The sequence below is a fragment of the Panthera uncia genome, chromosome C2, assembly GCF_023721935.1.
Source record: "Panthera uncia isolate 11264 chromosome C2, Puncia_PCG_1.0, whole genome shotgun sequence".
Lineage (NCBI taxonomy): Eukaryota > Metazoa > Chordata > Mammalia > Carnivora > Felidae > Panthera > Panthera uncia.
Genome location: NC_064810.1, coordinates 149,243,142 through 149,268,136, shown reverse-complemented (window position 1 = coordinate 149,268,136; position 24,995 = coordinate 149,243,142). Strand labels below are relative to the sequence as shown.

General features: G+C 45.6%; 1 protein-coding gene across 2 annotated transcripts in view; it reads left to right on the top strand.

Annotated features, from left to right (window-relative positions):
• The window catches only part of XYLB (xylulokinase), a 62,816-nt gene that overhangs the window by 24,748 nt on the left and 13,073 nt on the right, over window positions 1-24,995 (top strand). For both annotated transcript variants that reach the window (XR_007457415.1, XM_049628995.1), the window contains exons 10-17: window positions 696-777; window positions 4,256-4,296; window positions 4,832-4,947; window positions 5,697-5,812; window positions 6,473-6,546; window positions 8,041-8,137; window positions 22,320-22,378; window positions 23,849-23,936. Coding sequence is in view for 1 of the 2 variants with exons in the window: in XM_049628995.1 (XP_049484952.1) it covers window positions 696-777; window positions 4,256-4,296; window positions 4,832-4,947; window positions 5,697-5,812; window positions 6,473-6,546; window positions 8,041-8,137; window positions 22,320-22,378; window positions 23,849-23,936 (673 nt within the window). In the remaining variant the exon portion in view is untranslated. The remainder of the gene's footprint in view (window positions 1-695; window positions 778-4,255; window positions 4,297-4,831; window positions 4,948-5,696; window positions 5,813-6,472; window positions 6,547-8,040; window positions 8,138-22,319; window positions 22,379-23,848; window positions 23,937-24,995) is intronic.

The window sequence follows — 24,995 nt, the reverse complement described above, 5'->3', positions numbered from 1 at the left end:
CCCCCTCACTGCTATTTTTTTGGTTTATTCTCTTTAGAAAGTTGACCTCTGCATTTGCATGTTGATTCTTCTTCTTCTTTTTTTTTTGATGTTTATTTTTGAGAGAGAGTGAGAGAGCGCGCACACAAGCAGGAGAGGGGCAGAGAGAGAGAGGGAGACAGAGGATCAGAAGCAGGCCAGCACAGGACTCTATGTGCGGCTTGAACTCAGAACCGTGAGATCATGAACTGAGCTGAAGTCAGCGGCTTACCTGACTGAGCCACCCAGGCGCCCCGCATGTTTGGTTATTCTTAATCAGATTGCTGGGCTGATAGAATGAGTATGTAAGGCATTATGTCTTTCCGTGAATTTGCTTACTGTGTGTCCACTGGTTATGTATTTACCATTAATGCTATACCAGAATGTGGAGCTTACGAAGAAAGTACAAGTTGGGGATTGGTTTGTTCCAGCTGCCTCTCAAAATCCAGTGGTGTTCAAGGCAGTGGGATGACCTTAAATTTATAGTTCCAAGCCTGTGCTGGGTTCCTCTGGCTTTTTGTGAACAGGAGGGGACATCCTGTTGCGACATCCCTTGGGAGTGATGTGAGTGCAGGCCCAGTGACCTGGGGCTTGTAGCATTCTTGCAACCTGAGGTTTGGACGGCTGTGAACAGGTGGGATTTGCTTCAATAGGGCGTACTTCCTTCTCCTCCTCAGGGAGCCATTTCTTCCTACTACGTCCAGCGCTATGGATTTCCTCCAGGATGCCAAGTGGTGGCCTTTACTGGGGACAACCCTGGTGAGTACCTTGCAGGATTTCACTCTCCCAAGTAGCCTGACTGGGTCCATTTGAGAATGTCAGCCAGTCCAGCCTCTTGACACCCTTCCTCCCTGGCCACCTGCCACACTGCTGGCCTGTAATCTGCCTCCTTGTACCTGCCCCGCCTTGGGTCTGCCTCTGCCTCTGCCTTCTGGAGCCGCTGAGGGCTGCCCCCTCCACCCCAGGTGAGAACTGATCAGTGGCTAAGGAGGGTAGTCCTGCCCACCACCCCCCTTGCAACTGCCTTTTCTGTTCCAAGCTAAACATCTCAGTTCCTCCAGCCCTTCCTCTGGGACATGGTCTTGGGTCTCCTCCCCATCATTTGCTCTATGGATATGAATTGTTCCTCATCCGAACACCTTTCCCTCCCCCAGCCACTCCAGGAGGGGTCATCAGGTCTCTGAAGAAAGGCCAGGTGGCCACACTGTACCACCAGACCGCTGCCCCTCAACCCCACCCCCGGCAGCCCTTTCCCTAACGAGCCACCAAGTTAGGATTGCCAGGTAAATACAAATACAGGTACAGGACACCCAGCGTAACTCCCATTTCAGAGGAACAGCAAATAATAAGGTAATATAAGCGCATCCCTTGCGATATCTGTATTTCACATGACCGCAGATGATTTTTTAGTGTAAGTACGTCCCAAAGCATGTTTCTCTGAAATTCAATTTAACTGAGTGTCCTCCACTTTCCCTGGCAACTCTACCCTAAATCACCCTCCTAGGCTCCTGCTCTGAGGAAGTGAGGGTCAAGTAACGTGGCCGAGGACCAGGGTCTGCTGTCCAAGGGAGGCTGACTTCCCTTCGCAGAGCCTCTCCTGCTTTCCTCCATGGTCAGGGAACATGCGTGGCTCTCTGTTCTTTCTTTCTTTTTTTAACTTTTTTAATGTTTATTTTTGAGAGAGGGAGACAAGAGAGAGCGAGCAGGGGAGGGGCAGAGAGAGGGAGACACAGAATCCAAAGCAGGCTCCAGGGTCCCAGCCGTCAGCACAGAGCCTGAGGGCGGGACTCAAACCCACCGACTGTGAGATCATGACCTGAGCCAAAGTCGAACGCTTAACCGACTGAGCCACCCCGGCACCCCGTGGCTGTCCGTTCTATTTCACTCTCCTCTGAAACACATTTCTTTCTATTTTCAGACTTCAGCCCTTCTCCCGGTTTCAACACCCACTAGCCTCCCTGTACTTTCCTTCTGTTGGCTGTGTAGACGAGCAGGATATGAGCATCAAAAATAAATAGAGAGAGGCATGTGTGCCTAGGAGTGTAGTTGTATGCCTCGAAATAGAGCTGATGGCCCTGGTTAAAATTCATTCTTAATAAGAGTGGCTATGTTATTAGCAGTAGTACTCGATTCTATATTTTCTGCGGTGTCTGTGTATATTTTTGTGATGAGGGAAAAACATTTAAGTCACTGCTGTTCAGCCACTACTACAAATAACACTCATGGTGTTCCTCAGTCTGCTTCCGGCCTGTCTGCTCTGGAGCTGAGGGGACAGCTAGCACGTCCCCGCCACGCTTGTGGCCGCATCTGTGACCTGTCTCTCCCGGGACAGCCGTGGCTCTGGTATCTGGGGGGATCCCCAGGAGCCAGACAAGGGCCCTTCCTGTCCCTGAGCAATTTCTGTAGACAATCATGCGGAACCCTGTTGTCCAAGCACAGAACCAAACAGACCGGGTTTTGGAGGAAGGATCCCAGTGTTCCTGGTCCAAAGGTGAAGGAGAGGGAGGTAGACGCTGGTAGACAGTGGCCTGATTTCCATGGTGGCGAGGCATGAAGCCCCATGCTCTGTCCCTGGGTCGAGAGGCATCTCCAGCCTGCAGTGTGCGTGTTCTGGTGCCCCAGGCTCCCAGGGCCCACTCAGGCCCAGTTCCCATCAGCCCGAAAAGTTGGGAGGTCAGAGAAGAGCAGAGAACAGTTGGTCTATGAGCACCAATTTAGGAAAATTCTACAGTTTTGTGGGCCACGTCTATTTTCTTTTCAGAATGAAAATAACCTCACTGAGTCTCGTTAGGCAGTGTATATACTCGTATCTCCTCTATCAACTAGAAGCATGTCAGGAGGAAGAAGGGGGCCTTTTTAACTACTGCAGTGAGCTTCTGGGCATGTTTGAGCAGGAATGACAAAAAAGTAGCTTTCCGATCCTTCCTCTTGGACCTCGGTTTCAGGCTGAATGTTAGAGATCCCAGGCAGGTAGCCCTTTAGTCGGTTCCTCCCCAAGTCTGGCCTTTAGTCTGCTGGTGTTTTATTTATTTATTTATTTTTTTTAATGTTTCTTTATTTCTGAGACAGAGAGAGACAGAACATGAGTTGGGGAGGGGCAGAGAGAGAGAGGGAGACACAGAATCTGAAGCAGGCTCCGAGCTGTCAGCACAGAGCCCGACGTGGGGCTCGAACTCACGAGCCGTGAGATCATGACCTGAGCCGAAGTCAGTGGCTCAACTGACTGAGCCACCCAGGCGCCCCGCTCTGCTGGCGTTTTAAATAATGTATTAGCTGCTCCCTCATTAAAACAGCAGGGGTAACAAGCAAACAGACTAACAGATGCTTGTGCTCTTTTTCTTACAAGGGATACCTCTTCACTGCAGGAAAAAAATTTTTTTAATACTGACGAATCAAAGGAAGGATGCAAAAATCATCCATAATCTCTTAACCCTGAGATAGCTACAGCTACAGCTTTGATGGCTATCCTTCCAACTTTCTTTCTATGCTCATAAGTAAACATATCTTATTTTAACTAACCCGGGCAATATTTTTGTGCAATATCATTTTAACGGTTGCCTACGGTCCAGTCGTCCCGCTTTATTTCCCCAGTCCCTGACAGTGGAGGCTGATGGGGCTTCCAGTGTTTGGGAACACATCCAAACACTGGATGTGTTTGTACTCAGCAGTACCCATGGCTGGTTGTACTCAGCAGAAGTGATTGAGTACCTCCGTCCTTCCCACATCTCCTTTCACTCACTTATTCAGTCTCTCGACATTTAATGAGTACCTACTGCATGCCAGACCTTTCACCTCCAGAGTACATCAGTGAGCAAGGCAGATAAGAATTGCTCTTAGGGGCCTCATGTCTAAGGGGGACGGACAGTCCCCTTTACCTTCTGCTTGGGTGGAAGGAAGCCCCAACTCCTGCCTCACCTTGTGATACACTCTGCCGTGTGTGTCCTGATGTCTTGACTTGGGCCCCTTGGTTCTTGGCACTCTCGTGAGCACCTGATGGTGGGGCGTTTGGGCCCCTTTAGAAGAAGCTGGGAAGCATGACCACAGGGACTCTACCCCCTGACCCCTGGGACCTTCCCTTGGGCCATCCTGAGCCCTCAACTCACCCTGTTCCTTCCTCTACCCTAGCATGTGGATTGGGGCGGGAGGTAGGGGCTGGCTCCCACCTGGAGGTGAGTGTGGTTTGCTTTGTGGCTCCGTGTGACCTCCGGCTAACCAGAGGCTCCCCTCCTATTCTCAGCGTCGCTGGCAGGCATGAGGCTGGAGGAAGGTGACATTGCGGTAAGGTGACTTTTCACACCTACAGGCGGAGCTAACTCTTCCTGCCCTAGGGGACAGGGGTTCCGGGCCCCAGTAACATCTTTGTTGTCTATTAGAGGGTCTGCTGGCCCCAAAAGGCAGCTGAAGGAGGGGATAGGAAGACCTAGGCCCCAGGATCTATTCGTATCTCCTCTGTTAGAAGGTCATGGCCTTTGCTGGCAGGTCACCTTAACAGTGGCCAGTCTTGCTTGGTGCAGTGACAGAAGGGTCTGACCCTTCTGGGTCTAGTGGGAAAGTCTTTGGGGAATCAGTTGTTACCCAAACCATTAGTTAGATGCAATTGTGGTTAAATTCTAAGAAACTGGCCTACAGTTTCCATGAGATCCTAAATCTGGTTGCTAACTTTGGACTTATCTGATGTGGGAGGGTCAGAAGGAGGTTTCTCCGAGGAAGGGACATTTAATCAGCGGTCGACGGCATCAGGAGTGACATGATGGGGGTCAGGGCTGGTACAGCTGAGCAGAGAGGCGCCTCACCTCTGCCCGTTTCTTCCCAGGTCAGCCTGGGCACCAGCGACACCCTATTTCTCTGGCTCCAAGAGCCCATGCCCGCCCTGGAAGGGCACATCTTCTGCAACCCTGTTGGCTCCCAGCACTACATGGCACTCCTCTGGTAGGCTTGGTGGGGAGGAGGGTGGTGTGGGCAGGTCCGGTACCATCTGGAGCCCTCAAGTCATTGTGCTCAGCAGCTGAGACCCCGGGACTCGTTGGGTCCTTCTGACAGCAGAGCTGGGTGGGGAAGAACCCGGCATCTGGAGTCCTCCCCAAACCCAGATTGCAGTCCCATCCTCAACACGTATATCTTGTGTGCAGATGTCACAGCACATGTGAGTCACACTTTGCTCATGAAATGGGAAGAATAAAAGGTTTACTTCGTAGCGTTGTTATGACACGCCTCGCACATGGCAGGCCTTCAACAAATGGTAGGAGGCACACCCTGCCTCCTGACAGTCGTCAGGATGCTCTGCACCCTGATCACAGGCCTTTGGAAACCCACTGGAAGCTACTCAGGGAAGTTTCTGAGCCTCCAGGCCCCAGGAACCATTGGAGAATATATAGGTCTATTAAGTTTACCAGCTCTGTTCCATCATCTGGGTGGTATGATGTATAGAAGCCACAGCTCCCTGTCTCTCCCTGGTATTTCTCCCTGTCTCTCGCTGGTATTTCAGGGCTGGTTGTGGCAACCGCACAAGAGCCCAAGACCAGTGCATTTCCCCGCAATTCCGAGGGGCCTTTGCTGGGCCCGATACCTTGCGGTCCAGCCTGACCTGCAGCCCTTCTCCCTCGGATTCTTCACCAAAATATGTGGGTGCAGTCAGCAAGCACTGGGTCCCTCCCTCAGAGGTGTGTGTGCTTCTGCAGCTTTAAAAATGGCTCCCTCATGAGAGAGAAGATCCGTGATGAGTCAGCTTCCTGTTCCTGGAGTGAGTTCTCTGAGGCACTGCGGTCCACCGAGATGGGGAACGGCGGGAACCTGGGTAGGCTATTTGGTGATGCCTGGGCCTGTCAAGGGCAGCGGTTGCTGGCAGAAGGGACAGGGCCTAGGGCCTCGGGGGTATGGGGAGGTGAGGGCCATGGAGAAGCCAAGAGGAGCCCTACCTGTCTATCCTTCTGCCCCATGGGCCTTCCAGACTAGTGTGAGACCCCATGATCTGAGTAAGGTTGGGACGTTCTCCATGCTTTGAGTGGAAGTCAAGCCATAACTGCATCTCTGTCCCCTCCGAGGCCCTGGTGGCAACATCAGGGATGGCAGCCACGGCTCCTACTCTATCCCATTGTGTCCTCCACATGTAGCTTTCTGTCCCGGATGCAGGGTTCTGTTAGGAATGGTGGCCGGCCTTCTGAGCGGGGAGGAGACGTGTCTCCCTTGATCAAACCTGGGCTGGTATTTCAGGGCTGGTTGGGCAGCCGCCTCTGGCCCGGGCTGCAGGTGAGAGTAGGAAAAACCGTCTCTAAGAAAACGTAGCTCAGGGCCTTTCTTCCTGTCCTGCTGGAGAGCAGGAACCAAGGGTATTCCCCTGACTCTTCTGGCAGACCCAGATGTAGGGTCATTTCACCCTGTTCTTTACTAAGTCTTTGAGAAGCTTATCTTTTGTTTTTGATTACCGACAGCGAATCTCTTCCCGGTCTTGTTTCAGGTTTTTATTTTGACGTAATGGAGATCACCCCTGAAATTATTGGGCGCCATAGGTTTAGTGCAGAAAACCACAAGGTACGTGTGGTTATTGGTATTGGAGAGAAATTGGCTCCATTTTTGAGTACTAAATTTAACAATCGCCTATCAGATTCTGCTGCTTTAGGGACGTCATGCATTTACTCACCTATTATTAGAGCAGTTTCTTTTTAAGTTTATTTATTCTGAGAGAGAGAGAGAAAGCAGGCAGGGGAGGGGTAGAGAGAGGGGGATTCCCAAGCAGGTTTTGCACCGGCAGCATGGAACCCGACACAGGGTTCAAACCCACGAACTGTGAGATCATGACCTGAGCCAAAGTCGGACGCTTAACCGACTGAGCCACCCAGGTGCCCCTAGAGCAAATGTTTTTGATGTGCCAGAGTGCATTTTAGTGCTGGGGAATCAGCAGGATCTAAGGCAGACATGCTTAGAAAGCAGAGTGCAAATCACCTGTGTCTACGCTGACTGTCACTGAGAGTCATAGAGACTGTTGACTTGGCCAACTTAACCCTGCACCCCCGAGGACTGACACTGTCTCCAGATCAGGAATTCCTTCCTGATGGAAAGCCTCTGGGACGGGAGGCACTAACATTTATTGAGGGCTGTTTAGCTCCAAGCACTGTGCTGATGGTTTCCTATATCCCTCATTTACTGCTCATAGCCTCTTGAGGTCCAGAGAGGCTAAATCATGTGCCCAAGTCACCAGGGCCTGGGTGGTGGAGGGGGGCCTCCAACCCCAGTCCTCCCAGGCCCTGAAGCTGCTGTTTTGTTTCTCCTCCACCCTGCGGCCTTTCCTAGGTGGGGTCAGTAAGTCACTCTGTCTGGTAACTGTCACAGTTAGAGTAGGCATTGGATTTGTAGCTGATGAAGCCATTCTGTATCGGGTTATAAGTGGGAAGCTGTATATAAACTGTAGAAGGAAGGAGTTCATCTCGGTTTTCTGAGGAAGGATCAGAGAAGATACAGAGAAGGTATGCCTGTTCCCTTTTCCATAAACCCACCGAGGGCTAACAGGGAGAAGGTAGGGTCTATGCTGGTCACAGGGGCTCAGGCATGGGCAGAGCTTGGGTTGACACCCATCAGCAGCTGTGGGTCGTCAGCGTAAGCTGCAGGCTGTCACTTAGTATCAAACACCCAGACCAGACTCTGCCGTCTAATTGGGTCACTGTAACCACCCTGAGACACAGGTACCGATATTACCTCAGTGTTGTTAAGACCCCAGCAAGGTCTGCGTAACTTACTTGAGGTCACAGAGCTGAACCCTTGGCGGCCTGAGACTAGCCCTCTGATGCTCTGTTTCTCCAGAGCGAACGTGCATGAGGCTGGGAGTGTGTGTGTGTGTGAGTGATGTGTTTGTGTGACAGGTGCTTAGTTGGTTGAGCCACACCGGAGGTCTGAGTCACGGTTTCTGAATCTGGGCTGTCATTTAAAAAGACAACACACACACACACACACACACACACACACACACACACACACAATGAAGGGAAAACAAGGAATCTTCACTCTGTGCCTGCTTTCTCTTGGGGACAGGTCCCAGCATTCCCCAGGGATGTGGAGATCCGAGCACTGATTGAAGGGCAGTTCATGGCCAAGAGGATTCATGCCGAGGGCTTGGGCTACCGAGTCAGTAAGTGAGCTGCTCGCGGGCTGTGTTCTGGGGCACGGACCCTCATACCCTGAGGTGCCTGAGACCCTTCCCAACCTCCAGGCCAGGCCTCACAGATTTGTTGTGGCTTCATCACAAGGGCAGGAGGGACATGGAGCCTGGCCCCCGTGGCGGGGGGAGGAGGTGAGTCAGGAGCGCCTGTGGGCAGACAGGGACTAGGAGGCAGGCTATTCTGCTTCTCTGCTCTGTCCCCATGAGCCTGGCCTCCTGGTGAGTAGCTGTAGCACTTGGAGACCTTTCTGTAACCTGAACCTCCAAGATGCCCCAAGCTCTGGACCCTGAGGACATGGGCAGTGCAGGTGGGAAAGGCCTAGGTGGGGTCCATCTGCCCTGGGGGGGCCCTGTCCAGCACCGCGTTTCCATCGGGGACGAATAGGGATACAGAACCACTATTGAAACCAGAGGTCTGGAATGGAAAGGCAGAGCGGGGTGGGTTGGGGAGAGGGGCACCTGTGGGGAGAAGGGGATTTCTAAGAACTTGAGCTCCGGAATGGGCAGCTTTAGGTCCGTGAACTTCCCCTTAACTGCTGGCACTGGAGTGCCTAGGGCGGGGCTTCTGCCGGGAGGGTGTATTTGTCCCTCTGGGCACCTGAAGCCTCTGCTTGAGCTCCAACTCATGATACTTTTATGGACAATCTGAGTTCTGTGTCGTATGTTTTATGTCTTTGAACCAACCAAGTCCGAGGATACTATAGCAGTAAGCATTAGGGAAGCCTTTTTGAGAAGCTGTCGTGCAGCATCTGCTAAAGCCGCACACACAGCTTCCAGCAGCCTCGCCTCTTGGCGAATGCATAACAGAAACGTGTACACGTGTTCTCTGAAGACGTCCGAGAGAACATTCATCGTGGCACGGTGCTTAATAGCCCTGCACTGGAACCCAACGCCCATCGATAGCAGGCAGGATAAGTGTGTGCGGGGTACTCATGCAATGTGATACTACACAGAAACGAAAATCAACCAGCCCCCACTAGCTGCAGCCAAAGGGGCGAATCTCATCCATGTAACTCGGTGGAACGAAAGAGGCCAGACACAAAAGTGCATGCGGTGGGATTCCGTGTACATCAAGCTCAAAACCAGACAACACGATTTGCAGTCACTGGAAGCCAGGACAGTTAGCAGCTACCTTTCAGGAGAGGGCCTCTGGGGTGCTGATGGTGCTCTCTTTCCTGAGTTACACGAAGTGTGTTGAGTTTGTGAGAATATGTCAGGCTGTCGGCTTATGAGGGGTTACGTACATTTTTCAGGATGGATGTGTGTCCACCACAAATTTTATTTATTTATTTATTTATTTATTTATTTATTTATTTATTTATTAAGAGAACATGTGTGAGCCAGGGAGGAGCAGAGAGGGAGAGAGAGAGAATCCAAAGTAGGCTCCGTGTGGTCAGCATGGTGCCCAACGTGGGGCTCGAACTCCCGAACTGTGAGATCATGACCTGAGCTGAAACCAAGAGTTGGACACTTAACTGACTGAACCACCCAGGCGCCCTCATCACAGATTTTCAAATAAATAAAATAAGCATTATAAACATTCCCATTTCTTTCCACTGCATCCCTCAAAGCGTAAAAAGAAATTCCCTGAAGGTCTCCAAAGCTTCCAGAATCCCCAGAAAAGAGAGACCGGTGAACAGGGCGGGGATGGTGCTGAGGTTGGCACCCAGTGCCTGGCACGGAGGGTCCTCCAGCCATCAGGAGGGGACACGTTGTGGGGGGCTGTCCCCAACAGTGTGCAGGAAGAGGCCGTGAGAGCAGAGAAGTCCTTCCGGGCACCGGAGGGCTGATGGGATAATGTCATCATTCCCAGCCTTTAAAGAATTTTTGGTGCAAAACCACACAGAGTTACTTATCCTCTTAGCAAAAGCTTAAGAGCAGCTATCAAACCTGTCTTGCCAGCTCTGCTGGGCACCTTCCAAATAAGATTACGTAAACGAACATGCTTGCAACCAGAAAGGGCTGCACAAACACGAGGCATCATTCTCCCCCAGCTGTGGTGTGGAGTGCCTCGTGTTCTTAGGGGACTTGCTTCTGTAACTCTGTTACCTTCATGAATGCATCCGTGTGAATTAGCATAGCTATTCATTGTTCGTTCTCACTGCACTGGAGTATTCCATCACGTGCTTGTGCTACGATCGACTTCTCTGGTCTTCTGTGGTGTAGGTTTGCTCTTGCCGGTTCAGTATTAGGAACCGTGGGCTGCTGTCAGTCTTGTAAATGTCCGTGGCTGATTCTTCCTCATTTCGTCTCTTCTGTGTAACAGGTGTTGGTAGTAAAGTGACAACCTGAGTACGGATTTTGTTTCTAGAGCCTGTTGCGTTTGGCTAGCACAGCGTTTAGTTATTCAGTCAAATACCTCTGCCCGAGCGGGTGCCGGTGCTGCCTTACTCTGGCCTCATGCGCTCAGTTACTCCCTTCTGGCCCTGCAGGCATTTCCAGCGTTGGCCCCTGAGCCTATAGGCTCTACCTCTTTTTCTAGTAATCAACGTTTAAAATCCAACATAGGGGGCGCCTGGGTGGCTCAGTCGGCTAAGCTCAGACCACGATGACACAGTTTGTGAGTTCCAGCCCTGCACGGGGCATGCTGCTGTCAGCGCAGGGCCCACTTCAGATCCTCTGTCTCTGTCTCTCTCTCCCCATCATGTGTGCTTGCACACGTGCTCTCTTTCTCTCTCAAAAATTAACAAATGTTTAAAAAATTTCTCGAAACAGATACTCACATTTATTGCTTTTGATCAGTGTTTAGAATTTATATTCTGCTCAGTGGTGATGGTCTCCACTGAAAGACATTATGTTCCCTCTCTACTCTCCTGTCTTTACCTCCCATTTTCCAGTTCCAGAAATGTTACTGTTCAGTGTGCATTATGCATCAATAATTACTTAAATTATACACTTGGTTGCTTTCTTTGATTACCGCTATTTATTAGATCACACATCTAAGCGGTTTTGTATTTGTATTTCATCTTTGCTTCAGGACATCCTTGACCCTTCTTTCATGTAGATATGGGAGTGTGGGGGATGCTCTCAGACTGTATGAAAATACTTCAATTTTGCTTTCACACTCAAATAATACTTAACTGACTGAGCCACCCAAGTGCCCCTGTCTCAAAATAAATAAACTTTAAAACAAAACAAAACAATGTTTTGTCCTCTTCTGACTTTTAGTGTTGCCAGTGAGAGGCCCATCTGAATGGTATTTTTGTCTCTGCAGAATCTTCTAGAATCTTTTCTTAGGGTTTTGAAATCTCTCAGTTAAAGTTTAGGTCTCAGCCTTCTTCCTTCATTGTGGTGAGCGCTCATTTCATTAGAATATATCTGACATTTTCTAGCTTGAGGAAATTTATCACATTATTTCTCTGATGATTTCTTTCCCTTCATTTTCTCTGTTCTTTTTACTAGAATTCATATTGACTGGTGGTTTTCAACAGAGGCAGTTTTGCCCCCCCGAGGATATTTGACAATATCTGGAGACCTTTTTGGTGTCGCAGACGGGGAGTGCTGCTCTCGTGGGCAGAGGCCGGGGTGCCACCGCCCATTCCACAGTGCACATGCCAGCCCTCCACAGCAAAGAATTATCCAGTCCGAATGCCACCTGTGCCGAGGTTGAGACACCCTGTACTGGACCAGCTGTTGGCCCTCTGGCCCTAATTTCGCTTTGCTTTGTTTCATCACAGAACTTGTCACTATCATGCTCTATTTTCTAATTTATCTACCTGTTTATGGTCTGTCCTTCCTCAACTAGAAGGTGAGCTCCCTGAGAGGAGAGGTCTCCTCTGTCTTGTTAGACCACCTGTTCCCCCCTCTTAAACCACTCCCCGGTGGTAACTGGGCTCTCCCTAAATATTTGTAGAATTAATAACTAAAAGGATACTTTTCTCAACTGTCTTGGCTGTGGGTTCACAGTACTGAATGAGTAATTGGGTCTCAGTCTAGACAGCAAGCCTGGGTTCCTGTTCAAGTGCAAGATCCCTTCTTAACCCTGTGCCCCCCACCCACACCCCACCTACCCCAGCAGGAGGGCAGCCTAGAGAGGCTGTGACAGTAGATGGGGTGACAATAGACACCAGATTTTTCTTTTTAAGTTTTTAGTTATTTATTTTGAGAGAGACAGACAATGCGAATCGGGGAGGGGCAGAGAGAGAGAGGGAGAGAGAGAGAATCCCAAGCAGACTCCACAGTCAGTGCAGAGCTCAATGCAGGGCTCGAACTCACAAAACCACTGGATCGTGACCTGAGCAGAAACCAAGAGTCCGACACTTAACCGACTGAGCCACCCAGGCTCCCTGACCACAGGCAGATTTAAGTTGAATCTTCTAAGCATTGTACAAGCTTAGAAGCTGGAGTCCTCTCTACAGAGGCTCTCCACATGCCGCAATCAGCAGGATTTTGTATTCTGCTTAGAAGGTGAATGTAGGGTATTTCTCTGATGGGTGCATGTCTGTGCCTTTTCACGTCTGCCCTGGCAGCTCAATGTTACTCAAGTTCAGCTTTTCCTCAGGCCCTCCAGGCACCCTCTGCAGGTACCACCTCTGGAGGGCAGGTCTTTAGCTTGAGGTCAGGTGCTGCTGCTGCTCATTGGAAGCGGGGAGACAGAGAGGCTGAGTCTCACATTTCTGAAATCATTGGTCTACTCTCAGTGCATCCCCGCCGACACTTGGCATTAAGCACCTTTGAATCTTTCGTAATCTGATGGATGGAAACTAGTATCCCAGTGTTGGTTTAATTTGTGTTTATTTTCATTAATAACGAGTTTGAACAGCTTCTGTAACTTTGGTTTTTCTCTCTGTGAATTGGCTGGTTATATCCTTCATCATTTTCCCCGTATTGTATTTCCCTTCTTATTCTTTTTTTTTTAATTAATTTTTTTAACAATTTATTTATTTTGCGAGACAGAGACAGAGCGTGAGCAGGGGAAGGCAGAGAGAGGAAGACACGAAATCCAAAGCAGGCTCCAGGCTCTGAATTGTCAGCTCAGAGCCCAACACAGGGCTCGAACCCATGAACTGTGAGATCATGACCTGAGCCAAAGTCGGATGCTTCGAACACTTAGATCCTTGTCTGCTTTCTGTGTTGCAAACATCTCCTGTCACTTGTCTGTTAACCTTATTTATAGTGTCGGCAACTGAACAAAATTTTGATTAAATGAAACCCACCAATTTTTCATCTTAAATTTTATGCTTTTGAGACATTGTTTAAGACGTTTTACCATTGCCACAGAAGTGTTTTTTATTTTATTTTATTTTTTTTACATTTTGTACTGTTAGTGTAACTTCCACATTTAGGACTCTGATCCACCTGGAGTTCACCTTTATGAATGGTGTAAATTGGGTTCTGGCTTAATTTTTTTTCATATGGTGACTCAGTTCTCTTTTCCTGTGTTATCTGTAGTGCCCTCTTTATCATTTATCAGGTTTTTATATATACATGAGTCTCTCAGGGCAGCTGCGTGGCTCAGTCAGTTACACGTCTGACTCTTATACCGACTCAGGTCATGATCTCACAGTCGTGGGATTAAGCCCCACATCGGGCTCAGCACTGAGCATGGAGCCTTCTTAAGATTCTCTCTCCCTCTTTCTCTGCCCCTCTCTCTCCTAGTACTCTCTAACTCGCTCAAAATAAATAAACAGCAAAAAAAAAAAAAAGAAACCTTTCTACATGGGTCTCTCTCCATACCCCCTTTTCCACTCCACTGGCTTATTGGTCTGTTCTTGGGACAAACTATTATGTATTGCGGTTTTGTAGTTGTATTAGTTGTCCAGAGCTGTGTAACACAGACTGGACAAAATATTTATTTTCTCAGAACCCTGGAGGCTAAAAATCTGAGGTCAAGGTGTCAGCGGGGTTGGTTTTCCTGAGGTCTCTCTCCTCGGCTTACAGATGCCTGTGACTTGACATGGTTTTCCCTCTGTGTGTCCTTCTCATAAGGACAGTAGCCATGTTGGATTAGAGCCCAACCTAGTGGCCTCATTTTATTTATTTGTTTTTTTAAATTTACATCCAAGTTAGCATATAGTGCAATAATGATTTCAGGAGTAGATTCCAGTGATTCATACCCTATGTATAACACCCAGTGCTCATCCCTTAATAAGTGACCTCCTTAATGCCCATCACCCATTTAGCCCATCCCCCTCCCACAACCCCTCCAGCAACCCTGTTTGTTCTCTATATTTAAGAGTCTCTTATGTTTTGTCCCCCTCCTTGTTTTTATATTATTTTTGCTCCCTTCCCTTATGTTCATCTGTATCTTAAATTCCTCATATCAGTGAAATCATGTAATATCTGTATTTCTCTGACGAATTTCTCTTAGCATAATACTCTTTAGTTCCATCCACGTAGTTGTAAATGATAAGATTTCATTCTTTTGGATTGCTAAGTAATACTCCATTGTATATATACCACATCTTCTCTATCCATTCATCCATCTATGGATGTTTGGGCTCTTTCCATATTTTGGCTATTGTCAATAGCGCTGCTATAAACACTAAGGTGCATGGACCCCTTTGAAACAGCATACCTGTATCCCTTGGAGAAATACCTAGTTGTGCAGTTGCTGGGTCATAAGGTAGTTCTATTTTTAAGTTTTTTCCGCTATTTTCCACACTAGTTTCCAGAGTGGCTGCACCAGTTTGCATTACTACCAGCCATGCAAAAGAGATCTTCTTTCTCTGCATTCTTGCCAATGTCTGTTGTTGCCTGAGTTGTTAATGTTAGCCATTCTGACAGGTGTGAGGTGGTATCTAATTGTGGTTTTGATTTGTATTTCCCTGATGATGAGTGAGGTTGAGCCTTTTTTCATGTGTCGGTTGGCCATCTGGATGTCTTCCTTGGAGAAGTGTCTATTCTTGTCTTTTGCCCATTTCTTCACTGGATTATTTGTTTTTTGGGTGTTGAGTTTGGTAAGTTCTTTATAGATTTTGGATACTAACCCTTTATCTGCTATGTTGTTTGCAAACATTTTCTCCCATACCATCGGTTGCCTTTCAGTTTTGCTGATTGTTTCCTTTGTTGTGCAGAAGCTTTTTATTTTGATGAGGTCCCAATAGTTCATTTTTGCTTTTGTTTCCCTTGCCTCCGGAGATGTGTTGAGTAAGAAGTTGCTGCGGCCAAGGTCAAAGAGGTTTTTCCTTCTTTCTCCTTGAGGATTTTGATGGCTTCCTGTCTTACATTTAGGTCTTTCATCCATTTTGAATTTATTTTTGGATATGGTGTAAGAAAGTGGTCCAGGTTCATTCTTCTTCACGCCTCTGCCCAGTTTTCCCAGCACCATTTGCTGAAGAGACTGTCTTTATTCCATTGGATGTTCTTTCCTGCTTTGTCAAAGATTAGTTGGCCATATGTTTGTGGGTCCATTTCTAGGTTCTCTGTTCCGTTGATCTGAGTGTCTGTTTTGGTGCCAGTACCATACTGTCTTGATGAGTACAGCTTTGTAATACAGCTTGAAGTCTGGGATTGTGATGCCTCCAGCTTTAATTTTCTTTTTCGGGATTGCTTTGGCTATTCAGGGTCTTTAATGGTTCCATACAAATTTTAGGATTGTTTGTTCTAGCCCTGTGAAGAATGCTGGTGTTATTTTGATAGGGATTGCATTGAATATGTAGATTGCTTTGGGTAGTATCAACATTTTAACAATATTTATTCTTCCAATCCATGAGCATGGAGCATTTTTCTATTTTTTTGTGTGTGTCTTCTTCAATTTCTTTCATAAGCTTTCTATAGTTTTCAGTGTATAGATTTTTCACCTCCTTGGTTAGGTTTATTCCTAGGTATTTTATGGTTATTGGTGCAGTTGTAAATGGGGTCGATTCCTTGATTTCTCTTTCTGTTGCTTCATTATTGGCATATACAAATGCAACCAATTTCTGTGCATTCACTGTATATCCTGCAACTTTGCTGAATTCATGGACCAGTTCTAGCAGTTTTTTGGTGGAATCTTTTGGGTTTTCCATATAGAGTATCATGTCATCTGCAAAGAGTGAAAGTTTGACTTCCTTCTTGCCGATTTGGATGCCTTTTATTACTTTGTGTTGTCTGATTGCTGAGGCTAGGACTTAAGTACTATTTTGAATAACAGTGGCGAGAGTGGACATCCCTGTCATGTTCCTGACCTTAGATGGAAAGCTCTCAGTTTGTCCCCATTGAGGATGATATTCGTGGTAGGTCTTTCATATGACTTTTAAGATCTTGAAGTATGATCCTTCTATCCTTACTGTCTTGAGGGTTTTTATCAAGAAAGGATGCTGTATTTTGTCAAATGCTTTTTCTGCATCTATCGAGAGGATCATGTGGTTCTTATGCTTTCTTTTATTAGTGTGATGTATCACGATGATTGATTTGCAGGTATTGAACCACCCCTGCAGCCCAGGAATAAATCCCACTTGATCGTGGTGAATAATTCTTTTAATGTATTTTTAGATCTGGTTGGCTAGTATCTTGTTGAGGATTTTTGCATCCATGTTCATCAGGGAAGTTGGTCTGTAGTTCTCCTTTTTAGTGGGGTTTTTGGTTTTGGAAAAAAGGTAATGCTGGCTTCATAGAATGAGTTTGGGAGTTTTCCTTCCATTTCTATTTTTTGGAACAGCTTCAAAAGAATAGGTGTTAACTCTTCTTTAAATGTTTGGTAGAATTCCCCTGGAAAGCCATCTGTCCCTGGACTCTTGTTTTTTTGGGAGGTTTTTGATTACTAATTCAATTTCTTTATTGGTTATGGGTCTTCAAATTTTCTATTTCTTCTTGTTTCAGTTTTGGTAGTTTATATGTTTCCAGGAATTTGTCAATTTCTTCCAGATTGCCCATTTTATTGGCGTATAATGCTGATAATATTCTCTTATTATTGTTTGTATCTCTGCAGTGTTGGTTGTGATCTCTCCTCTTTCATTTATGATTTTATTTATTTGGGTCCTTTTTTTTTTTTTTCTTTTCTTTTTGATCAAACTGGCTAGGGGTTTATCAATCTTGTTAATTCTTTTAAACATGGTTCTTTGAAACTGGTTTCATTGTTCTGTTCTACTGTTTTTTGGGTTTCGATAGCATTGATTTCTGCTTTAATCCTTATTATTTACTGTCTTCTGCTAGTTTTGGGTTTTATTTGCTGTTCTTTTTCCAGCTCTTTCAGGTGTATGGTTAGGTTGTGCATCTGAGACCTTTCTTCCTTCTTTAGGAAGGTCTGGATTGCTATATACTTTCCTCTTATGACCGCCTTTGCTGCATCCCAGAGGTTTTGGGTTGTGGTGTTATCATTTTCATTGGCTTCCATTACTTTTTTTTATTATTTTTTAACAGTTTTTTTTTTTAATTTTTTTTAACGTTTTTTATTTATTTTTGAGACAGAGGGAGACAGAGCATGAATGGGGGAAGGGCAGAGAGAGAGGGAAACAGAATCGGAAGCAGGCTCCAGGCTCTGAGCCATCAGCCCAGAGCCCGACGCGGAGCTCGAACTCACGGACCGTGAGATCGTGACCTGAGCTGAAGTCGGACGCTTAACCGACTGAGCCACCCAGGCGCCCCAGCTTCCATTACTTTTTAATTTCTTCTTTAACTTCCTGGTTAACCCATTCATTCTTTAGTAGGATATTCTTTAGTCTCCAAGTATTTGTTGTCTTAACAAGTTTTTTCTTGTGGTTGATTTTGAGTTTCATAGTATTGTGGTCTGAAAATATGCACGATATGATCTTGATCTTTTTGAGGGTTGATTTGTGTCCCAGTATGTGATCCATTCTGGAGAATGTTCCTTGTGCACTCAAGAAGAATTTGTATTCTGCTGCTATAGGATGAAATGTTCTGAATATATCTGTTAAGTCCATCTGGTCCAGTGTGTCATTCAAAGCCATTGTTTCCTTGTTGATTTTCTGTTTAGGTGATCTGTCCATTGTTGTAAGTGGAGTGTTAAAGTCCCCTACTATTATGGTATTATTATCAATGAGTTTCTGTAGGTTTGCGATTGATTTATATATTTGGGTACTCCCATATTTGGAACATCTTTGTTTACAATTGTTAGATCTTCTTGGTGGATAGACCCCTTAATTATGATATAATGCCCTTCTTCATCTTTTGTTACAGGCTTTACTTTAAAATCTAGGTTGTCTGATATAAGTATGGCTACTCTGGCTTTCTTTTGGTGACCATTAGCATGGTATATGGTTCTCTGTTCCCTTACTTTCAATCTGAAGGTGTCTTTAGGTCTAAAATGGGTCTCTTGTAAATAACATATAGATGGATCTTGTTTTCTTATCCATTCCGTTACCCTGTGTCTTCTGATTGGAGTGCTTAGTCCACTGAAATTTAGAGTGAGTACTGAAAGATATGAATTTATTGCCATTATGTTGCCTGTAGAGTTGGAGTTTCTGGTGGTGTTCTCTGGTCCTTTCTAGCCTTTGTTGCTTTTGGTCTTTTTCTTTTTTCTTTTTTTTCATCTTTTCTCCCCTCAGAGAGTCCCCCTTAAAATTTCTTGCAGGGCTGTTTTAATGGTCACAACTCCTTTAGTTCTTGTTTGTCTGGGAGACTTTTTATCTCTCCTTCTATTTTGAATGACAGCCTTGCTGTATAAAGAATTCTTGGTTGCAGGGGCATCTGGGTGGCTCAGTTGGTTGAGTGTCCAACTTCAGCTCAGGTCGTGATCTCATTGTCTGTGGGTTCCAGCCTCGCATTGGGCTCTGTGCTGACAGTGCAGAGCCTGGAGCCTGATTTGGATTCTGTGTCTCCCTCTCTCTCTGACCTCCCATCTCTGGGTTCCATCCCTCCCATCCCTCCTCATGCTCTGTCTCTCTCCATCTCTCAAAAATGAATAAACGTTAAAAAAATCATTTTAAAAAGAATTCTTGGTTCCATATTTTTCTGATTCAGCACATTGAATATATCCTGCCACTCCTTTCTGGTGTGCCAAGTTGCTGTGGATAGGTCTGCTGCGAACCTGATCTGTCTTCCCTTGTAGATTAAGGACTTTTTTCTCTTTCTGCTTTCATGATTCTTTCCTTGCCTAAGTATTTTGTGAGTTAGACTATGATATGCCTTGTTGATGGTTGGATTTTGTTGAATCTAATGGGAGTTCTCTGTGCTTCCTGGATTTTGATGTCTGTGTTTACCCAGATTGGAAAGTTTTCCACTATGGTTTGCTCACATAAACCTTCTACCCCTTTTTCTCTTTCTTCATCTTCTGGGACCCCTATGAGTCAGATATTATTCCTTTTTAATGAGTCACTGAGTTCACTAATTCTTATATCGTGCTCTTTTGCCTCACTTTCCCTCTTTTTTTCTGCTTCATTATTCTTCATAAGTTTGTCTTCTATATTGCTGATTCATTGCTCTGCTTCTTCCATCCTTGCCGCCATGGCATCGATCTGAGATTTCATCTCAGTTATAGCATTTTTAATTTCATCCTGACTAGAGTTTACTCCTTTTATCTCCCCAGAAAGGGACTCGATGCTTTTTTCAACCCCAGCTACTATTCTTATTATTGTGATTCTAAATTCTGGTTCAGGCTTCTTGCTTGTATCTGTGTTAAGTCCCTGGCTGTCATTTTGTCCTGTTTTTTCTTTTCGGGTTAATTCCTCTGTTTCATCATTTTGAAGGAAAAAAAGGAATTAATAAAGAAAAAAAATTAAAAATTAAAAAAACATATAAAAAACTAATAAAGGATGCTAGATCCTAGGTGTGTTTTGGTCTGGTTGTTGAAAGCTTGATAGATTAGAGAAAAAAGGGAAAGATAAGAAAAGGAAAAAGGGGGGAGGGGGAGAAAGCTTTTGAAAATTTAAAAAAATACAATAAAATAGAATAAAATGAAATGAAGGTAAAAATAGAATTTAAAAATTTACAAAGAAGTAAAAAATATAGTAGAGAAAAATCGTTTTTATAAAAACAGAAAATAAGGGGTGCTTGGGTGGCTCAGTTGGTTAAGCAACCAACGTCAGCTCAGGTCATGATCTCACAGTTCGTAGGTTTGGGCCTGACGTCGGGCTCTGTGCTGACAGCTCAGAGCCTAGAGCCTGCTTCAGGTTCTGTGTCTCCCTTCTCTCTGCCCCTCCCCTGCTCGTGTTTTGTCTGTCTCTCTCAAAAATAAATAACAAAAATTAAGAAAAGTCCAATTGGAATTTTTTATTTAGGATGCAATGAATTTATAGATTAATTTGCAAAAAAAAAATAAACTTCTATGATATTAATTAAAACCCATCCAAGACCATGGAATATCTTTTAATTTACTTAGATATTCCCTTTTGTACTTTATTATTTTTTTTAATGTTTATTAATTTTTGAGAGAGAGAGAAAAAGCATGAGCAGGGGCAGGGCAGAGAGAGGGAGACGTAGAATCCGAAGCATGCTTCAGGCTCCCAGCTGTCAGCACAGTCTGACATCAGGCTCGAACTCACAAACTGTGAGATCATGACCTGAGCTGAAGTTGGAGGCTTAACCCACTGAGCCCCCCAGGCACCCCTCCTTTTTGTACTTTAATAACAGTTTCAATTTCTTTCCTCATAGAGACCTTTGAATTTTTTGCTAAAGTATATCCTCACTAGATTACATTTCTGGTTGCCAATGTGAATGGTGATTTATTTTCTATCACATTTACTAATTGATTATTGCTAAAAATGCCATTGATTATTGTATATGGCAGCCTTATTACACTTTAATTGGTTTGCTTATTTAAAATTCTTCCAATTAGATAGTTTATTGTCTGTAAATAATGGTAGTTTTTTTTCTGTTTTTTCAATCCTTAAATATTTATTTATTTATTTATTTATCTTATAGGTATGGCTAACATAACTAGTACTATGTAACAGTGTACTAGATAGTATGAGTCTTTGTTTTGTTCCTACTATTAGTTATCTATTGCTGTGTAACAAATTACCTCAAGACTTAGAAACTTAGGGGCGCCTGGGTGGCTCAGTCAGTTGAGCGTCTGACTTTGGCTCAGGTCATGATCTCATAGTTTGTGAGTTCAAGCCCCACATCAGGCTCTCTGCTGTCAGCTCAGATCCTGCTTCGGATCCTCTGTTTCCCTCTCTACCCCTCCCCTGCTCACTCGCTCTCTCTCTGTCAAAAATAAATAAACATTAAAGAAAATATTTTTTAAAAGACTTAGCAGCTTCAAAAAACAATGAGCATTTATTATCTTGCATGGTTTCTGTGGGTCAAGAATTTGGGATTAGCATAATTTAGTAGTTCTGGCTGAGGTCTCTTATAAGGTTGAAGTCAGTATGTCATCTGGGGCTGCAGTTGTCTGAAGGCTCGACTGCAGTAGTCATCTGAAGTAGTCATCTGAAGGCTTGAATGAGTAGGATCTCCTTTCCAGGTGGCCAGCTCACATTGTTATTGACAGGAAGCTGCAATTCCTCACCCTGTAGACATCTCCAGGGGACTGCTTGAATGTCTTCATGACATGGCAATTAGTAGCACCCAAAGCGAGGGATCCAAGAGTGATCTATAATAGAAGCCTCAGTGTCCTTTATGACCTAGACTTGGAACTCACACTCCACATTTTACACAATATCCCACTGGCCACATGAGTCAGCCTTACTGAATGTGAGAGGGAATGACATGACAGTAAAAATATCTGGAGGCAGGGGTCATTTGGAATCCATTTTTGGGGGTCTGAGAGGCACAGCAGTCTTAAAGAAGATACTTCTGTTTTGTTAAGAGTGATGTTTGTTGTAAATTTTGGATATATGGCCTTTATTAATTTAAGTATGTTCCCTTCTCTTCCTGGTTTGTTGAGAGATTCTGTTCTTTAATGATAAAAAATGAAGACAGAGGTCAGTGGGACAGCAGCCTGACAAGCAAATTGCTTCTGACAAACCTGCGGGGCACCTGGGTGGCTCAGTCAGTTTAGCGTCTGACTCTTGATTTTGGCTCATGTCATGATCCCTGGATCATGGGATTGAGCCCCAAGTTGGGCTCCATGCTGAGCATGGAGCCTACTTAGGATTCTCTCTCTCTCTCTCTCTCTCTGTCTCTCTCTCTAAAAATTAAGGGAAAAAAAGTTTAGTTGTGACAAGCCTGCATGGACAGAGCCAGCTTTGGATCTCTCCTTGAGTCCTGTGTGATGAACAAGAGGCATTGGCCCAACACAAGCCCTTCTTGGCTAAAGAACTCTGGAAAACAATATTTTTTGCCTTGGGGAGATTGTTGCATCCATTCAGGTTTTTCTTTTTCCTTGCAGTGCCCAAGACAAAGATTTTGGCCACTGGAGGGGCATCTCACAACAGAGACATCTTACAGGTATGTGCTGATAGCAGGCTAAACAGAAGGGCCTCTTCCATGTCAGTTATTTCTAAGACCCAGACACTGGTCTAGTAAGGACTTCCTGTTCCCACTCTTGCAAATGTCTGACCATCAGGTTACCACATCATAAGGCTGTCAGTATCTTACTGGGACGTTGAGCATTTTTTGATATAGCCTGAGGCTGTATCAACTATTGACTTGCAAGATACCTGTCTTAGGTAAGGTTCTCTTGAAGAAGAGCCTGAAATGGGAATTCGAAGTGGGTTGTTGAGAAGGTGCTCCCAGAAGAAAGAGAGTGCGGGGTGCAGGTAGGGCAGGTGGAAAAGATAAGCAAGAATCTGGTTTTGGCTTTAGCTCTATCCCATAGGAAAGATCTGAAACATGATCTGTATGGCAGACATGGTTCCACCTTGGGTAAGGGGCCAAGTGGCTACCCTGGAGAGAGGTGAGAACAACCCTCCTATGAGGGGCAGCCTCTGTTCAGCTGAGAACAATTCCTTTGAGGAGGGGCAGCTGTGAGTCATTAGCAGCTGATACTCACAGCATCTGGGGGAAGGATGCACACCAGTCCGGTAACAGGATCCAGATGGGGCATCAGTGGCATTCACTATATCATCTCTGGTCAACTAAGACTCCCAAGTCTTTTCCATGTGAACTCCTCTTGGTATAGGTCCTCCATTTTAAATTTATAAAATTTATTTTTGGGACCTAAATGGGAAATTTTACCCTTTTCCCTATAAAACATGCCTTTGTTAGTTTGGGTTTGTTTGGGCTTGTTGATATTCATCTGATACCCAGCCATCTCCACCTTGGCCATTGGCTAAGCATACTTCCTAAATCTTCCTTCTTTTCTTTGATAAAATGGTTAAATAGTGCAGGGACAACCTGGAGAGCTGTGGCCCTCCACTAGAGATGTCCCCCCAGGTCATCCTGACTCTATTATTACCAGGGTGGTATGGCCAACTATACTTCTTTAAGGTAGTAGAGGTGGACTGGAAGGCATCAGAAGACACATGAGGAAAGAGAGCCTAGAAAATGCATGTCAGTGGGGTGCCTGGGTGGCTTTGGATATTGGATCTCCCTCTCTCTGCCCCTCCCTCGCTTGTGCTCACTCTCAAGTAAATAAACTTTAAAAGGAGGGTGGCACCTGCGTGATTCCTTGGTTAAGCATCTAAGTTTGGCTAAGGTCATGATCTTGTGGTTTGTGAGTTTGAGCCCCGCCTTGGGCCCTGTGCAGACAGCTCAGAACCTGGAGCCTGCTTTTGATTCTGTGTCTTCTGCCCCTCTCCTGTTCATGTTCCATCAATCAATCCCTCTCTCTCTCTCTCTCTCTCTCTGTCAAAAATTAAAAAGGAAGGAAGGAAGGAAGGAAGGAAGGAAGGAAAAAATAAGGCAAAATGCATACCAAAGTGTTCGTATTCCTTCTGAGGAACAACTTACGACATTAAGAACCTCTGTCATTTCCAGGTACTTGCGGATGTGTTTGGCGCCCCAGTGTATGTCATAGACACTGCCAACTCTGCCTGTGTGGGCTCTGCGTACCGAGCTTTCCATGGTAGGTCGATGGATGGGGAACAGAGGCTTCTGGAAGAGTTGGGGCACTGGCTGGGCTGAGGAGAATAGAAAGGGGTGATGGGCAATCCCAGTCTTAAGGACATTAGAGTCTTGAGCTTTAGTTTCATTTTTCTCCCTCCTAGCAGGTGAGAACCAACCCAAACCTTTTGTTCCTTTATTCCATTCTTAAAAAATAGGGAAAGAAAAGTAGGTTCCTAACTGAACGAGGCTTGGTCACAGTCGGGTTCAGCACAGGGACATTGGGAAAGGACACAGGACGTGCTTGAGGGCGCATGGGCAGGGGTCTAGATGGCTGGTGGGCAGGAGAGGTGGATGAAGTCCAGAGCCATTATTTTCAGCAAATGCAGGAAGTGGAGACAAAGATGAAATTCAGAGCCAAGCAGTCCAGTACCCTGGACAGCTCCACAGGGGACCATCTATGCGATGGCGGCCTCTCTGAAACTCGGGATAATGAAAGAATCTCCCTCATCTAGGCGGGTTCTTGTGGGAGCAGCCCATGCCCACAGTGGCCCCATTTAGTCAGTTTGTCCTGTCCTCTGCCTGCTCGGACTGCTCTTCCAGCTCCATTTACCTCAAGGGCTCTCTTCCCTCTAGCGGTTCCATTCTTCGGGCATTTACTCTGAACTTTTTAACACACCTATTTAAACTTACGTTTTTCTGTCAACATCAAGAATTAATCAGGGACTAGATCCTTCTCTTAATAATTAACCACTTACTCCTTTCTCCCTTCCCTCTCCACCCTGCCCACCTCAGCCCACATCATACCACCTCCTGTGTCAAGATCACTGGGCAGTTTATTTCCAGGTTATTTTATTAATTAAACTTCTTTTCATGTTGGCTTTTATTTGCACCTCCCTATGAACTTCTCTTTCTCTCTCTTTGAATTCCCTGTAGTTTCTTTCTTCTTTTTCTCTTCTTTGATAGTTTTGTTGGAATATACAACCTAGATAAGTTTAAGAAGAAATTCAGTAGGTGATCATTTTGGAAGCCTTACATGTCCAGCATGGACTTTTTTTTCCCTCTCCAAAAGAATGCTACC